Source organism: Callithrix jacchus, chromosome 8 (genome assembly GCF_049354715.1).
Source record: "Callithrix jacchus isolate 240 chromosome 8, calJac240_pri, whole genome shotgun sequence".
Lineage (NCBI taxonomy): Eukaryota > Metazoa > Chordata > Mammalia > Primates > Cebidae > Callithrix > Callithrix jacchus.
Window position 1 is genome coordinate 126,256,009 of NC_133509.1, and position 18,613 is coordinate 126,274,621.

General features: G+C 50.9%; 1 protein-coding gene across 8 annotated transcripts in view; it reads right to left on the minus strand.

The window, feature by feature from the left end:
• Positions 1–15,080, minus strand: part of CCDC88C (coiled-coil and HOOK domain protein 88C) — a 150,065-nt gene extending 134,985 nt beyond the window's left edge. For 4 of the 8 annotated variants that reach the window (XM_035261282.3, XM_035261279.3, XM_078335611.1 and 1 more), the window contains exons 1-3: positions 14,892–15,080; positions 14,009–14,109; positions 3,961–4,069 (exon numbers count right to left, since the gene is read on the minus strand). In XM_035261282.3, coding sequence (XP_035117173.2) covers positions 3,961–4,069; positions 14,009–14,109; positions 14,892–14,951 — 270 coding nt within the window. In that variant the 5' untranslated portion in view covers positions 14,952–15,080. Of the gene's footprint in view, positions 1–3,960; positions 4,070–14,008; positions 14,110–14,237; positions 14,354–14,642 lie in introns of those variants that run through there. The other 4 variants (XM_035261280.3, XM_035261281.3, XM_078335610.1 and 1 more) reach the window with 4 other exon arrangements.
• Positions 15,081–18,613: the final 3,533 nt, after the last annotated feature.

Consider the following 18,613-nt stretch of genomic DNA (forward strand, 5'->3'; position numbering starts at 1 on the left):
TGGCTTAGATGCTGGTGCTGGGACAGGATCTCAGCCACACTGGTTTCCACCCACTTGCTGACCTATGCCCTCTGCCTTCCCAGGTCAGAGGTCAACTTGAGCATCCTAGTAACCCAGCCATGCTCCTTAGGAGAGGCCCAGTCTGCCAGATTGTCACTGCTCCAGTATGCTGCAGAGAAGGGGACAGTTAGGAGCACAGAGCCATCTCCTGGCAAACCAGACCCAGAGCCAGACCACAAGACCTTGATGTGTCTACCGAAAAGCCACAGGCGAGAGGGAGGCCCACCCATGCAGCCACCCCAGTCAGAGTAAGGAACTGAGGGAAGGTGTTCTCTTCCTTGGTCCACAAGGGGGCGTAGTTTTAAGGGAAAGAACTTCCCAGCGCCATATCCCCCTTCCATCCATCTCTCTCCATCTGGGAGATTTAATGGTTTCTGTTTTAATTTTCCAGGTGTGGGAAGACTCAAAAAGTCAATCACTCCAGCGGAAGTTCTAAGGAACTCCTTTCATTGGCCAGAGGTCTTGGAGGTGGTGGGGGTTCCTCCCAGGTTAAAAGTCCCCTTCTTCCACACCCCTTCGGACTCTACGTTTGGGTCCCCTTACACACACACACACACACACACACACACACTCTCTCTCTCTCTCTCTCTCTCTCTCTCTCTCTCTCTCTCTAAGTTCTCTCTCTCCTCCTTTTTTTCCCTTTCTCTACCTGAATAAAATCACTTTTCCACAACACTGTTTGGGGTCCAGTATTTACTGTGCGAGTGCACCTGGTCCCCTCTCATTCTTGAGAGAGCAGGAGACCAAGAACCTTGGAGAAACGTCCTCTCAGGGGAGCTGAGGACTCCCCTGAACCCCTGAACCCCAACAGAACGATGTCGGTCTCACTTCATTCCAAGCTCTCAGGACCTTTGGGGCTACTGTCCCAAAAAGAAGCTGGGCTGCAGCTCTCACGGAGATGTCCTAGAATATCCCTTTACTATAATAACCGGTTATGTTTGTGCTACACCATTAGGTGAGAGGGGGGAAAAAAGGCAGGATACGCCACTGTATATATGGCCACAACCACAAAGGCATAAAACAAAAACTATTCACTCGAGAACTGAAAGGAAATACTACAAATGTTAACAGTGATTGTCTCTGGCTGCTGGGCTGACGGGCGGTCTTTTCTCATGCTACTTGCTTGTTTTCCAAGCTGTTTAGAGAGTACATACAGTACGACCTGTACGACAAGAACTCTATTTTGTCATACATCAGAAAGAAAAAAATGACCCAGAACACGGTCCACACGGAGCGTGCCGGCTCCGGACACACGCGTCTTGTCAGCTTCCTTCAAGTGGCAGGACTGACAGGCAGTGACCTCTCCCTGCCAGTAGCAAGTGCTGTCAGCAAACATTTACCGACCATTTGCTCTGAGCTGGGCCGAGACTGTCAACACACACCAGCCCGGTCCTCCAAGAGCTCCCAGCACAAAAGGAGGGAGAGCAGGGACACAGGGTCCTCTCTCCACCGGGAAGGCCTTCTGGACCCCAGGGTGGGCTGGCCATCTTTTACTCTGTGTGGCTATTTCCCATCTCTGGAACTCTGCATAGTACCCCATGAGCAGCGAATTCCTTCTCAAACCCACAGTCTCAAGTGTCAAGTCCCTCTGGCCCAGCCCAGACGTGGACCCTCAGAGTGGCTGGTCACCAACAGCAGAAGTCCTCCTGGGCTGGCAGGGCCAGGGGATGGCATCTTCATGGCCAAACAGCTTGCAGCAAGAGCCCGACTGCCCCATGCTACTCACAAAAAGCTGCAGACACCTCACCTCCATTTGAGACCTTCAGCACACCCAAGCTCACCCAAAACTCACAGTGCAGAGGGGGGCGGGGAAGAGGGACGCAGAGACACTGTCCAGTGCTATGCCACTGGCTCTGGCCAGTGTTGCCCATTCCCTCCCATGACCCTCCAAATTGGAAACTCATTTGCCCACTGAAATGCCACTCAGGTATCACCTCCTCCAAGAAGCTCCCCGCATGCAGGCTGGGTTAGGGGCATCACCTCCTCCAAGAAGCTCCCCGCATGCAGGCTGGGTTAGGGGCATCACCTCCTCCAAGAAGCTCCCCGCATGCAGGCTGGGTTAGGGGCATCACCTCCTCCAAGAAGCTCCCCGCATGCAGGCTGGGTTAGGGGCCTTGCCTCCTGAACTTTCAGCACCCTCTGCTTCCCCTGGCACTTAGCACACAGTCCTGAAAGCATCTGCTGGTCACGAATGGCACCTGCAGACAGGGCCCATCCCCTGCGTACCTCCTGAGCAGCTGGTAGAGCCACCAGACCCTCATCACAGACGCCCAGGTCACTGGCAGCACCACTGCCTTTGCCCCACTGCCCCCATGTATGGCTGTTGCCAGGGAGACAAAGCAGAAACGCTCCTGCCTACAGCATGCACTGCGCTGAGCGTGGCTCCCCTTCCGCTCCCCAGAGCCAGCTCTCACAGGCTCGCACACCAGTCCTCCAGGCCTCTCCCTGACCCTCACCCCCCTTCCTCAGACATCTGGAACTAAAGGGATGGGGCTGGTTCTAAGCTTCCAGATGCGATGTCCAGAGGGCCCACGGTGCCCCCCTCCCAGTGGTCTCTGGACTGAGCACAGACAGCGGACTGAACTGCTCACCCACACAGGCAAACTATGCCAGCCCCGCACCCAACGGGAGGAGGATGCAAACAACCATGTCGGAAAACCCAGCCCATGGTCCACTCCCTCCCTCTCACGTTCAGTTTCAAATTTGTGTTGAAACAGAAGCAAGAGCTCCAGCAGCAACCACAGCCCTCAACAGGAACTGGGCCCAGCACAGCCCCAATGCCACAGTGCGCACTCTGCCTGGCAGCCCACCCAGCAGTCCCTCAGCGGACCCCAGAACCAGCAACCACGGAAAAAGGGCAGAAGGGCATCACAGCTGGCCAGAGGCCTTCCTCATGTCCATAGAGGCCTCACAACATCCAAAGATGCTCCCAAATCCCAGAACCAGGACTAAGTTCCAGCCCAGAGAGGCACATGCAAGAACAGGTCTCAGGCGGAGTCTGGTCACATGCTGAATGAAGCACTGGCGTGAATTTGGGAGGCAGCTGTTCTTGAGCAGGTCTCCATCTGTGTCCCCTGGAGTCCCGGGAACCCAGACAGATGCCCTGGAGGCAGGGGAGACAGCTGAGCACAGTGCACTGGGCTTCACCTGGGGTCTCAAGAAAAATCACACCGGGGGGAAAGTTTCAATGCTAAGGAAAGGTTTGAAAACCAGGTCTCCAAGGTACACAGTTTCAGTCCATTTCCACCGTGCTGGCCATACAGAGATCACTAACACCATCAGAGATTCTCAACTGGCCTTCCCAAGACTGGGATGGGTTTTTAAAGAGCGCGTCCCCATCAGGCCCACTTGCCTGACCCACTGACCACACAGATCGGACGCAGTAAGCACTTGAAAGACAGACGCTCCCTAAGCCGAGTGCTCCTGCTTGCAGCCTAGAGGCGGGTCAGTTACATTCTTAGTCCTGTCTTCACAGCCCTTCTGTGGTTTCTCCTCTCCACCAACCCTTGAATGACTCCTGTGCAAAGAGCCACTGAGCCAGGGGCTGTGGACAACAACCACATCAGGGTCACCTTCAGGGACCACATTCCAGCACATCCCCATTCAACTGCATTCATTCTCAGGGCAGAGGCTGCAAACCGAGGCCGCTCTCTGGTGCCTTCACAGCATACAGCACGATGCTACACACAGCCCAAAGAACACTCATCAAGCAAGGGAAAGCAGCGCAACACCTCGCCCTCACACACCCCAACAAAGGGTTCTCGTGAAAGCACACCAGCCGTCAGCAAGTAGACGCCTAGACGTAAGCACCGTTTCCTCCCGGCCTCCTGCGGGAAAACCGTTCCAGCAACTACCCTGACGGACACGCATCACCACTCCTGACGGCAGAACTGCCCTTACCTGGTAGTAGGTCTTAATGTTTCTCACCAAGATGGTCAAATTCTGAATGCGAAGGTTCACATCATTGTTGACGTGCTTATTGATGCGTTGATTTGTGGGCCTGGGATCTCTAGGGGAAGAAACAAGAGAATGTGTTGAGAAATATCAAGTTTATGAATATTAATGAATGCTGAGTATATGACAGAACGTACTGTTTGCTGCGAAGAACAGTGGCAAGGAAAACCTAGCCAACCCCCTCCCCAAGTGGAAAACCATTTGGGACATTCCAAAGTGGCAGGACAATGTATAAATATCATATACCAGTGAAAACAATTCTTTGAGCTATCTGCCCCTGCCCCCGTGCTTCCTCGAGAAGAATACCATTTAGTTTGTCTATGGCCAGTGGCAAGCGGGTAACAGCTGCCTACCTGGTATATTCTTGAATTATAAGAAAATACAGAACACCTGTTTGTTAATAATGATCATCTGTTCAGAGAGAATAAATGTATGATCAGAATCTGCTCCAGGCCTTCAGCCTGGAATGCCATCAGCCCCTGAGGCTCTCAGCTCAGACGGCTGCTGGCCCCCCCAGATACACCCACTTTATTGTTCTCTCTGGGTGTCTGCCTCTCACTGCCTTCAGCGCCACCTGGGTAGGGGTCTCCCGGCCAAGCTGGTCCTTGGTAAGAACAGAACTGCATCTCCCAGCAGCTGCCACACTTCCCTTCCCAGCCACAGCATGCACTGTGCTGAGCGTGGCTATCCTTCGGCTCTCCAGAGCCAACTCTCACAGGCTCCCACACCAGCCCTCCAGGCCTCTCCCTGACCCTCAGCCCCCTCCTCAGACATCTGGAACTAAAGGGATGTGGCTGGTTCTTTTTTTTTTTTTTTTGCGACGGAGTCTTGCTCTGTTGCCAGACTAGGGAACAGTGGTGCAGTCTCAGCTCACTGCAACCTCCACCTCCCAGGTCCAAGCGATTCTTCCGCCTCAGCCTCCCAAGTAGCTGGGACTACAGGCACTTGCCAAACGCCCAGCTAATTTTTGTATTTTCAGTAGAGATGGGGTTTCACCATGTTGGCCAGGATGGTCTCAATCTCTTGACCTCGTGATCCACCCGCCTCGGCCTCTCAAAGTGCTGGGATTACAGGCATGAGCCACTGTGCCCAGCCAGGGCTGGTTCTAAGCTTCCAGACTCAATGTCCAGAGGGCCCATGGTGCCCCCCTCCCAATGGTCTCTGGACTGAGCACAGACAGCTGGCTGAACTGCTCACCCACACAGGCAAACTATGCCAGCCCCCCACCCAATGGGAGGAGGACAGAAACAACCAGCCATGATCCAGCATCTTGCCCTCCAGTCCCGAGGTGACCATGAGGCTGTGCTGTGGCAGTGAGGTTCAAGCCAAATCCTAATCCTGCCACTGCTAAGCCAGGACTTCAGGTGGGCCACCTCGCCCTTGTGCAACGACTCGAGTACCTGGCCTACCGCAGGCCCTCAGTCAACACCGTTTCCATTCCCAGCATTCCTAGCTCCACAAAGAACAATCACATATCAGTGCAGACCCCAAATGTTATATTGTATAAAACCAACCTAGCCAAAATATATTTAAAGATTAAAAGAATTAACAGCTGAACAAGGCCAGACACAGTGGTCACGCCTGTTATCCCAGCGCTTTGGGAGGCCAATGTGGGCAGATCACCTGAGATCAGGAGTTCAAGACCAGCCTGACCAACGGGGTGAAACCCCATCTCTACTAAAAATACAAAAATTAGCCAAGCATGGTGATGGGCACCAGTAATCCCAGCTACTTAGGAGGCTGAGGCAGGAGAATCACTTGCACCTGGGAAGCAAAGGTTGCAGTGAGCCAAGATTACACCACTGCACTCCAATCTGGGCAACAGAGCAAAACTCTGTCTCAAAAATGAAATAAAATAAAAGCTGAACAAAGAAAAATACATGAAATAGCAAGAAAGACGGGGAAAAAAATGGGAGTTTTTGTGTTTTTAACAGAGACGGGGTCTCACTCTGTCACCCAGTCAGGCGTGAAGTGGCACCCATCATAGATCACTACAGCCTCGAACTCCTGAGCTCAGGGGATCCTCCTGCCTCAGCCTCCTAGGCAGCTAGGACTACAGGCCCAGCTAACTTTTTATTTTTTATTTTCTAGAGAGACAAGGTCTCACTATGTTGCCCACACTGGTCTCGAACGCCTCAAGCCATCCTCCTGCCTCAGACTCCCAAAGCACTGGGATTACAGGCATGAGCCACCGTGCCCAGCCTAAAATGATACATTTTCTTTTTTTTTTTGAGACAGAGTCTTGCTCTGTTGCACAGGCTGGAGTGCAGTGGCACGATCTCAGCTCACTGCAACATTCGCCTCCTGGGTTCAAGTGATTCTCCTGCCTCAGCCTGCCAAGTAGCTAGGATTAGGTGTGTGCCACCATACCCAGCTAATGTTTATATTTTTAGTAGAGACAGGATTTCACCACGTTGGCCAGACTGGTCTCAAACTTGACCTCAGGTGATCCACCAGCCTCGGCCTCCCAAAGTGCTAGGATTACAGGCAGGAGCCCCACTGTACCCAGCCAAAATGATACATTTTCTCACTTAACACACCAATGAAATCATAATGTTCCGCTAAACACAGGTCTCCCTCTGTCATGCAAATTGGTCTTGGGCTGGTCCTCCCTGTAATTTACAATCCAGGAACAAAAATCCTATCTTAAGAAACTGACATGATCAATCTATGACACTCTATGGTGTACAATGAACCCTGTAAGAAATGCTAAGAGACACAATTAATTCATGTGGGAAATCCCCAAAGTGTCATTTATTTTCCAACCTCAGGCAAAAGTCGGGTCTGGTTGTGATGACACTAGAAATCTACATCAAGTGATGAACATGTCCCTCCCTCATCTATATACAGGACATGTCTCAAAATGCTCAGTGTCAGAAAACGTTTCCCATTAGATGACAGCACTCCGCATTACTGAATTCGCATCCACCCTTCCATAGACTGCGGACTGCTTTTCATAACAAAGGCCACCCTTCCATCTTACAGTCCCAAGACACCACGAAGGATGCCTAATTCAGAAGAGGGACTGTCTCCACAGTTCCTTCTGTCATCTAGGCCCCGTGATGAAGGTGCTGAGCCTCTTGGGGGTTGGCGTGGGGAGTTAAGGAAATCAACCTCAATGCCATCTGGCTCATTCAAAGCCAATAATTAGTAGCAAATTGACAAAGAAAAAAAAACCTAAAAATCGAAATCGCTTCAAATGTTTCTGGAAGTACAGTGATGGAGTGTGGCCAAGTCATTTACATGTTACATGTTTCTCTTGGAGTCATGCATAACTGAGAAGATAAAGGTTAAGAGTTCTGTGGAAATTAATTCAGGAAAAGAGGAGGCATTCAGAACTTAAACTGCAAAGGCATTTTAGCTGCAGAAGTGTTCCTGGCATCATAAAGTAATTTCTCTTAAAGGTACAATTCTCCTTCCTTTACTGTAGATACCTTAAAAGATGAAAATCAATTTCATAGTGACAAATGCACTTCTTGAAATACCAGAACCCAGAGAACATGCAGCGCTTTTTCTGTGTTGTGTTTTGTTTTCCTTTCTCCATCTTTGTCATTGGAGTCCTGGCTTTCTTTGAAGTCAGATGGGACCACCACAGGAGTGCCTAGAGCGGAAAGCCTCAGTACACAGTGTGGACAGCTCCAGCACGTGCAGAGGCATAGCATACACTCAGGGTCAGGAACCTCGGAGTCCCCTCACATCACAGTACAGAAGCCTCTGACCATCCCTGCTATTGTTCTCCCCAGTTCTGGGAAGAAATAGCTCACTGAAACAACACTCTAAAAGAAGCCTGGCTGTGAGCGGTGGCTCATGCCTATAATCCCAGCACTTTGGGAGGCCGAGGCAGGTGGATCATCTGAGGTCAGGAGTCCGAGACCAGCCTGACCAACACTGCGAAACCCCATCTATAGTAAAAATACAAAACATTGGATGGGCATGGTGGTGCGGGCCTGTAATCCCAGCTACTAGAGGGGCCGAGACGGGAGGATCTCTTGAACCTGAGAGGTGGTGGTTGCAGTGAGCTGAAAGAGAGTCACTGCACTCCACCCTGGGCAACAGAGAGAGACTCCGTCTCAAAAAAAAAAAAAAACAAAAAAACCCTGACATTTACTGTATGAGTAATTAAGCTAAGTGTCATGATTGTTAGTACTGCCTCCTTTAACCAGGGCTCTCTAGGTAAAGAGAGGCTATTAGAACACTAATCAAAACAAAAGCCTCAACTACCGTTAAGGCAGGCCCAGCTCAGTCTCCCCTCTGCCCAGCACCCCCGTGACTCCCACCTTTCCATGCTGTAGGAAATGGGAGTCAGGAGACGTGGGTTCTAGTCTAGGTCCCAAGCCTAGACAAAGTTCCCTGGGCTTCAGTGTGCTCACATGCAAAATGGCTACAGGATCCTTCCGGCCCTCAAAGACGGTGGTTCTATGAAGCTCACGTCTGCATCAGCAAACTTGGACCGTACTTGGGTCTGTACCACAGGAAGATGCTTTTATGACCGTTACATGCATGCACTTCCCCAAAAGTTGTCATTCAGAACAACAATCGTCTTTAGGTAATAGTCCTAAAACATAAAAGCTCGACACTCTAGAATTAGGATGTCAGAGGACAGGACACAGATATGGATACATCTGGTGGCTCCTCGGAACATAGGGAGTTCCAAGTCCAAAATGTGGGCCCCCCCCGCCAGGGATTCCTTTCCATAAACACTTCCAACTAGAAAAAAGGAAACCAGCCAAGCACGGTGGCTCATGCCTGTAATCCCAGATCCTTGGGAGGGTGAGGCAGGCGGATCACTTTAGGTCAAGAGTTTAAGACCATCCTGGCCAACATGGTGAAACCATCTCTACTAAAAATACAAAAATTAGCCGGACGTGGTGGCATACGCCTGTAATCCCAGCTACTGGGAGGCAGAGGTTGCAGTGAGCCGAGATCAAGCCGCTACACTCCAGCCTGTGCAACAGCGAAAGATTCCATCTCAAAAAAAAAAAAAAAGAAGAAGAAAGGAAACCAACTCTTGCTAGAGTTTTAAAGAGTTATAACTGGCTGGGCGCGGTGGCTCAGGACTGTAATCCCAGCACTTTGGGAGGCCGAGGCGGGTGGATCACGAGGTCAAGAGATCAAGACCATCCTGGTGAACATGGTGAAACCCCGTCTCTACTAAAAATACAAAAATTAGCTGGGCATGTTGGTGCACGCCTATAATCCCAGCTACTCTGGAGGCTGAGGCAGGAGAATTAATTGCCTGACTCCAGGAGGCGGAGGTTGCGGTGAGCCGAGATCGCGCCATTGCACTCCAGCCTGGGTAACAGCAGCGAAACTCCGTCTCAAAAAAAAAAAAAAGAGTTATAACTTAGCTTAACAGTAATCTTGCCCCCTTCCTTTGGGAAAGCCAGCTCCCAGCTTTTGGTTGTATTCCAATATTCCAAAACCTTCCTAAATTTAAAGCTAAATCAAGAAACTATGTATTGATACAGTCCATAATTTATTATAGGTTAAAAAACATGCTAGGTTGGATGCAGTGGCTCATGACTGTAATTCTAGAACTTTGGGAGGCCAAGGCGGGCAGATCACCTGAGGTCAGGAGTTCGAGACCAGCCTGACCAACACGGTGAAACCCCGTCTCTACTAAAAATACAAAATTAGCCAGGCGTGGTGGCGCATGCCTATAATCCCAGCTACTCAGGAGGTTGAGGCAGGAGAATCACTTGAACCCTGGAGGCGGAAGTTATGGTGAGCTGAGATCCTGCCATTGCACTCCAGCCTGGAGCAACAAGAGCGAAACTCCATGTCAGAAACAAAAACAAAAAAACAAACAAGCTAAATGGCTTTATACACGTATTTGTATAAAAATACGTTGTATTTGGACCCATGCTAAAAAAACAATAGCATGAGTTCCTACGTTTGTATAAAATATTTATACATTAAGGACATGTATTAATATATATCACAGATAACAATTGGAAGGCACCAGCGTATTAATATTGCTGCTTCCACATGGTAAGATCACAGGCAACTTTTATTTTTCTCATCTGTGTATGTTCCCATTCTCCTGGGATGAACATAAATTGTTTGTGTAATTTGGAAGGACTCAAAGCCCCCATGCATCATATACTGCAGTCAAAAGATGGAAATTACTGAAGTTCATAAGTAAAAATCATTTTTTCCCAACATTTTTGCACCAATACAAATTCATTCAACCAACAAGTAAAATCTGCCTTTTTATCCTAAGTGTCTATATCTGCAAAATGGGAGCATAAACTCTCCTTCAATGCATTGGGGGAAAAGTTATTCTTCAAATGCTTTTTGGAAGGTGAAGAAACTCTATTTCCCTAAGGATGTTTCTCCCCTAATGAATAATTAACACAGTATCCTGAATTTTGCAGCTAGCACCAGGGGTCACAAACAAGACTGAACAAATACGGTTGAACTTAAAGGGCACAAGCTGTTAGCCCTAGTACCAAGTTCCAGCTTCAGCCACTGCATACAAGTGGGCAGTTTATCCTCACAAGTACAGATGTACTGCGTTGAGGGTATGGGGACACATACATACACACACACACACTCAGATCTGGGCCTCATCTGCACAACGACAGACATGTGTTGGACTTTTTCTATGTACATAATTTTAGTTAAACCTCCCCCAAATCAGTAAAACACCATTGCCTTATTACAGATCAGCAAACTGAGGCTTAGAGAGTTTCAGTCAGGGTCTGGTGTGGTGGCTCATGCCTCTAATCCCAGCACTTTGGGAGGTTGAGGCAGGCGGATCATGAGGTCAGGAGTTCGAGACCAGCCTGACCAACACAGGGAAACCGGTCTCTACTAAAAAGGCCGAGGCAGGAGAATCGCTTGAACCTGGGAGGTGGAGACTGCAGTGAGCCAAGATGGCATCACTATACTCCAGACTGAGCAACTGAGCGAGACGCCATCTCAAAAAAAAAAAAGAGAGGAGAGTTTCAGTCATTTGCCCAACATAACAACACCAGGAATTGGCAAGTGGCAGAGTGCTGATTTGAACTTGTCTGCCTGATGCTAGGGCTAAAGCTCTTAATTTTCCCACGAGAGAATGAAAAATGTGTCCAACGTTAACCAGAGAAAACTTGGTTTTCTCTTGGGTGCTGCTAGGTACCGGAGACCCCATGGGGGCAGAAGAGCTACTAAGCAGACATTCCCAGGCCTGTCCCTCCAGGCCACCCAATGCCTCACTTTCATTCACGAATTCTCCTAGCCCAGGGCCTCCCCAGAAAGCTGAACCTGCCGGGCTTCCCTGCTTCCAGGTGCTGATGTCACCAGGAGTCTGGGAGCCAAGAGATTGGAACAGCCTTCTCAGGTTGCCAGAGACAATGGCCAGGTGCAGTCACGTGACCCCCAGCCAACCTCCACGCGGCCCCAAGGTGTTAGCTAACAGCCTCTTATCTGAGCTGTTAGTAGTACTGCTCAATGCCATTTCCTCAGCTCCTACCAGCTTGGGAGGAAGGAATCAAAACAGGCAAATAGCAGTCTGGGAGCTCCTGGCATGGGAGATGAGGCAGAACAGCCTCACCCCTGACCTGCTGGTTAGTGACATGTCGCCATTTGGTAGAAGTGAAAACAGGCTCAAGTGCAGTACAGTCTAAATGCGGGGCTAGGACTTGGGTCCCAGAGTCCAACACTGCCCTAGACCTCACTGATAGAGGGCTAAGGGCTGAGAACTGTGGGGTAATCCAAGAATCTAAGACTGTGGGGCAAAGGCAGGCCAGAAAAAAAATAAAATAGAACTTTTACTTGGTGCCTCATCTCCTTTCTGGATTGAGACGGCACCTACACAGACAAATAGCTAAATGTTAACACCTGGTCTCATTCTGTCCTCACAACCATCTCTTAAGGAAGGTACTTTGTGTCCCATTTTACAGATGAGGAAACTGAGGCACTGAGTGATGTGCCCAGTGTCACGCTGCTGGTAAGAGGGAGATTGAGGGTTTGAATCCAAGCTGGGTAATCTACCCGGGCCAGGGCTCTTGCCTTTATTTTTTAATTGAGGTAATTTTACACAGCGTGAAATGCATCAAGTTATAATTCGGGGAGCTTTGGAAAACGAAACATACTCCAGACACTCTACAGGACATTTCAGCTACTCTGAAAAGGTCCCCCTGGGTCCTTTCCAGTCAGTCCTCATCACTTCCAGACGCAAAAACACTGTTCTGACTACTATCACCTGGAACTGGGGTATTCTGATCACCCATGCAGGAAACCACGCCCATCCAACTCTCTCTTCTCTTTCCTCATTCTGGAAAGCCAGCCATTCGGCCTCCCCATGGCCCCTTCCTCTGCACCCAAGCCATCCAGAGGGACCCAGGAGCACTTCTTGAAGTCTTATGAGCTTCAGTTTACCAGTTCCCACTTCTGGAATGATTACCCCGGCATATCACAGAGAGAACATCTCAAATTGCCCAGGGAAGGGGAGAAGTCCCTCCCCTGAATTTAGCCAAGGGCCAAATGCCCAAATTTGAACAAGTGATGAGCTGGCATTTCTCAAAAGAATGGTCCAACCGGCTTTCCTGATTTACAAGCAAGTGGGAAACACTTCAGGAATTCCAAAGGTCAGGAAAGAAAGAGAAACAGTCCCAGTGCTTTTGTTACCCCTTCTGCCTGGGTGTAGGAGCTGAATGAAAAGACTGGGGACACTGCTGGTTTTTTTAATTAAACAGCCTTGCGCTTGGGGAAGGACAGGTTGAAGTTTCACCAGTCATTGCACCAATGGAATCCAGTAATTTTCAGGGTCTAACAGAATGAGGGAAGAGTGGCCAGAGCTGGAATATGACACGAGACAGCCCCTGGGAAACAGTTTCAACCACATTAGCTAAGAAGTGCTGCCAAAGCTGGCAACAGATTTATGTTGTTCAATCTAATCAAACACTGAAGGCTGGTAAGATTGGTAGTGACTTTTCTTCCTACATCCACAGCTGTGTACCTTTAAAAAACAAAACATTAAGCAGCATGACATCAAGTGACCTATTAAAACAAAAGGAGCAAGGTTCTTGATTTTTTTTTAAACAGGCCATTTAAGGCAATTTATTTAGCCCTTTCTGGATATGCCAAAACAAACTGCTCCTCTGCCTGTGTGAGCCACAAACGAAGCTGATTTCTCATTAGCTAATGGATTTATGCTCCAGTATGAGACAACTTGCTCAGTTGTAGGTGAATAGGTGAGCACACAAGGCTGATCCACAGAGAACATGAGGATGTTTTATTTTGCTTCACGTGCCTGTGAATCATACTGACACTCAGTTCCCTGCAGGTTCTGAGTTAAAAACAGAATGCAAAGGTAGGAGCCAACACCTACACTGTGGCAAGCTGTCAATCAGACAGGCTGTGCAGAACTCAGCAACAGGAAAGGATGTGGTCGGATGTACTCGCTGGCAAGCGTGGCTTCTACCAAGACCCTGTTTAGGCTGCATGCTTCCAAACGAACAGCACCATTACCTCTAACTCCCTGGGCCCCTCCGAACACTATGACTTTAAACTCAGTCCATACACTGGGACTTAATCAACTGCACTTGCTCTGGGACAACTGCAAAAGGAAGATGAAATGTCAAGGAGCTCAGAAACTCAAGCGACCTCATCTAAAATGAAACTTTATAGTCTCCCTCGGATGCCTGGCCCACCCCGACACTTCCTGTAACCAGACACTCTCCGTTACAGCTCCTTGCCCTCCAAAGGGGACTTTTTCATTTCATCGCTCAAACCACAATTAAGTCCTTGAGTCTGAAGTCAATTGCACTATCTACACCAGGTAAATGACAGTCATTCAATTCCAAATTCCCTTCACCAAACGAACTGCCCAACCCACGGTCCTGGAGTTCTTCAAACACCTACGAATGTCCAACATACCAGGGTCTCCATCTTCAGCGACCTCCCCCACCCTCCACCCACCCAACCATGAAACCTTACTCTGTATTTCTACTCTCTTAAACTTTCTCACGCACCATTATTTCCTTCCTCCGCGAAGAAGGTAACTTACATTTGCAGCATGATTTGGTTCAAAAAGATGCCGTCCACTAAATCCATGTACATAGTTAGGTTGTCCTGGTTGCCGCTTCCGAACGGGCCAAAAGTTTTCACCTGCGGGGAGGAAAACGAGTAGAGAAAGGCAGGAAGTTACCCCAGGCGCACAAACGGCCCAGATCGCTCCCAGGCACAGGCGGGCCGGGCCCGTGTGAGCAGAAAGGGGTCACCCACGCCTCCCCCACCCTTCAGCAGGCACCGAGCCCGGCCTTCTCCCAGGGCCTCTCTCTCCTCCCCGCGCCGGGCAACAGACACGAGACGGGAGAAGGAAAACTTCCTCGCCACTTTTCTCCAGCGTTCCAAAGCGGAAAACAAAAGGACTTTTCAATAAATGTCTCACGTCACAAATCCATTGTAAATCAGTGCGCCCACCCCAGTCTGTTCACGTTCCCACTCGGCGCCCCCCATTCCCCACCCGTCACCGCCATCCACCGGCTGGTTGCAGGGTTTCAGAAACTACAAGAGATTTGGTTGGGAAGAATGGGGTCCTTTTCGGGAGTGGCTAAGCCCGGGGGACAGGAGTGACCACTAAGACCCGGTCCGCCCCGAGGCCGCCAGCCTAGCGCCCCGGCGGGAACAGGTGTACCCACCCGCCCGGCTCCTGGCCCGGCCGAAAGCGCGGCGGGGTCCCGCGCCGGACGCACAACGGGGGCGCCGGCTCCAGAGTTAGAAAGCTCCAGACTCCAGGACTCGGCCCAGACCCGGCGAGGAGCCACTTGCTGCGTCCCCCGCGTCCCGGGGCCACCCGGGGCCCCGGCCGGGTCGGTCTGCGGCGCCCCTCGCCAGGCGAGAGAGGAGCCGGTGCACCAACAAAGGGGCGGGGAGTCAGGCGCACTCACCCAGGTCACCAGCGGGCTCTGCAGGAAGAGCTCCAGGAGCTCCGAGACCGTCACGTCCATGCTGAGGCTGCACCCGCCGGCTCTGTGCCCCCCGGCCCGCGCCCCGGTGCCCCCGCGCCGTGGCACAAAACGGATCCGCAACGAACGGCGGCACGGGGCTGCGGCGGCTCGCGCCCGGGAGACAAAGGCGGGGCGCGCGAGCCCACGTTCCGCGGCTTTGGCGGCCCCGCGCCCCGCCCGGGGCTGGGGGAAGGGGAGGGCCCGCCGCTCGGGGAGGAACAATGCGGGCGGCCCCGCCCCTCAGCAGCCCTGGGCGACCGGCGCGCCGCCTCGCGGTGCCAGCCCGGGAGCCAGGAGCCCGGGCGCGGGACGCTGCTGCGCGGGGAGCTGGGAGGGCGCTGGTAGCCCGCGGCGGGTGGGTCGCGGAGCCCGGTTCCCTGCCTGTGGGACCGCGCGCCCTGGCGGAGCACACAGCCTCCCCGAACGTGAGGCCCCAGCACGTGGCGCCTCCCTGCGCGCGTGCGCCTGCAGCGGGGGCAGGAGCGCCACGTGCGGGCTGGGGCGCGCGAGCACTGGTACGCGCCGGTTGCGGGGACGCCCTGCCCTCCGAGGTCGCCCCCAGGCCGCAGCCCGCTCCGGGCTTGGGGAGCTCGGTCCTGCGCCTTTGCGCACTCCTGGCAGGTGCAGCCCCAACTGCCGCCAAGAGGCCCCGCAAACCCGCCCTCCTCATGGTCGTGCCAGGCGCGAGAAACGGGTTCCAGCCCTGGGGCCGGGCCGGAGGGCAAAGGAGGAAACTTTATGATGAGTTTACGCAGCAGGGGCGCGGTCCCTCGCGCCCCACCGTACCATTTTCCGGGCTGCCTGCCTTCTAGAAGTTCCTGCAGGAAGCAGGTGTTGTGGCCTCCACGACCCAGGCCCGCCCCCGCCACTTTGCCGGAGGGGAGCTAAATTCCAGCCCGGGTTCCTAGCAGCAGCTTAGTGGCAGGCGACAGGGGAAAGGGCAAAGGCTCCAACTGGCCGGAAGGCAAGGTCGGTGGCCGGACCCCCGTGCGAGACAGCACGAGGCAGGAGCGAGGCCACGGCTCCAGGCTGGTTTCGGCCTGGTAATAATTTCACACCACCAGGTCATTGTTCAAAGCACTGTGGACCATTTTACTCATTTAACCCTCACGATGGCCGCATTTCTCAGCTGGGCCAACTAGTGCAGGGTTGACCCCAAGCGCTCTGCGTAGCGCTGGGCAAGTATACAGCAAGCACTAAATGGCTGCCGACCGGCTGGGTGGAAATTTTGAAAGTTGGCTTTGTGGAGTGTTGGGGCTGCGGCATCTGCTGGTGGCGCATAGTATTACAGCCCAGTGCTGGCGGACCCCGTTGGGCTGGGAGGGTTGTGAGATTATGGCCTGGGAGCCAAGAGGGCGGTTAGGGGTCCCTGGAGGCTATGGAAAGAGGGGTAGCATAAAAGACAATGGGGGACTGCGGAGGAAGTAAAATTTCGAGACTACATGGTTTTGTTGTGCACCAGAAGCTCATTAGAAGAGTTCCTTAATTGCTTCTCCACCCGCAGAGATGGCATTCAACCCTAGATTAATTTAACAACGCTAATGGGTTGCTCTGTGAAATTTGAAAAACTGGCTTAAGCAAAGACCACAAGAAAGAAGAATTGAGATCGAAGAGGAGTGTGTGCCATGGCTGTGGAGGAGTTTCCGTTGTGAATCATGAAATGTCCTGTAAACCATTTCAAAGAGTTTGATTTTTATACCAGAAACAACGGGAAGACACCACAAGTTTTGGAGCAGCATCTCAGACGGGTCGAAAAAGATGTTTTGATTCCCAAAATAATGAGGGGAAAGGTCAGAGAGAAGTCTTCTGACAAGTTCAAGATTTTAGCAAATGTTGCAAGAAGTCTGGCATATTTATGGTAGTAAAATGCTGGAAAGAAAATTCTACATTTGGCTGGGCGCAGTGGCTCATGCCTGTAATTCCAGCACTTTGGGAGGTCGAGGCGGGGGAATCACCTGGGGTCTGGAGTTCAAGACCAGCCTGACCAACATGGAGAAACCCCATCTCTACTAAAAATACAAAATTAGCAGGACGTGGTGGTGCATGCCTGTAATCCCAGCAACTCGGGAGGCTGAGGCAGGAGAATCACTTGAATCTGGAAGGCGGAGGTTGTGTGGTGAGCCAAGATTGTGACATTGCACTCCAGCCTGGGCAACAGAGAGCAAGACTTCATCTAAAAAAAAAAATTAAATAATGGACTCAAGAATGTGTGTTTGCTAATTAAGTGTGTATCCTAGTTATGGAAATATTAATTTATCTGAAATAAAAAATTTTTATTAAAAAATTTATTGCTTATAATGTAAGTTGATGCAAAAATAGGTATGATGTGTGCTCACACTGCTGTTTGCCTGGAAGCTTCTCTTCTGGAAAGTAAGGAATGCAGACTTGGCCAAAGTTTGTTTTTTTTTTTTTTTTTTTTTTTTTTTTTTCCTAATTTTTTTGGAAAGGCAAGGATGAGGGATCTTTAAAGTTATTTATTGAGGCCAGACGCAAGTGCCTCACACCTGTAATGGCAGCACTTTGGGAGGCTGAGGTGGGTGGATCACTTCAGCCCAAGAGTTCAAGACCAGCCTGGCCAAAAAAATACAAAAATTATGCTGGAGAGGATGTGGAGAGATAGGAACACTTTTACACTGTTGGTGGGAGTGTAAATTAGTTCAACCATTGTGGAAGACAGTGTGTTGATTCCTCAAGGACCTAGACATAGATAGTCCATTTGACCTAGCAATCCTATAACTGGGTATATGTCCAAGGGATTATAAATCGTTCTACTATAAGGACACATGCACAAGAATGTTCATTGCAGCACTGTTTACAATAGCAAAGACCTGGAACCAACCCAAATACCCACTGATGATAGACTGGACAGGGAAAATGTGACACATATACACCATGAAATACTATGCAGCCATAAAAAACGATGAGTTTGTGTCCTTTGTAGGGACATGGATGAAACTGGAAACCATCATTCTCAGCAAACTGACACAAGAACAGAAAATCAGACACCACATGTCACCACAATGAGAACACATGGACACGGAGGGGAGCATCACACACTGGGGTCTGTCGGAAGGAAATAGGGGAGGGACAGCAGGGGAGTAGGGAGTTGGGGAGAGAGAGCATGAGGAGAAATGCCAGATGTAGGTGATGGGGAGGAAGGCAGCAAATCACACTGCCATGTGTGTACCTATGCAACAATCTTGCATGTTCTTCACATGTACCCCAAAACCTAAAATGCAATAAATAAATAAATCATACAAAAATTAGCTGGGCGTGATGTTGCACACCTGTGATCCCAGTCAGGAGGCTGAGACACGAGAATCACTCAAACCCGGGAGGTGAAGATTGCAGTGATCCGAGATTGCACCATTGCATTCCAGCCCGGGTGACAGAGCAAGACTGTCCCCCCCCCAAAAAAAGGGTGCAATGGCTCACCCCTGTAATCCCAGCACTTTGGGAGGCCAAGGGCCAGCAGATCACAAGGTCAGGAGCTCGAGACCGTCCTGGCTAACATGGTGAAACCCTGTTTCTACTAAAAATACAAAAAATTAGCCCGGTGTGGTGGCATGTACCTGTAGTCCTAGCCACTTGGGAAGCTGAGGCAGGAGAATCACTTGAACCCAGGAGGCAGAAGTTGTAGTGAGCTGAGATTGTGCCACTGC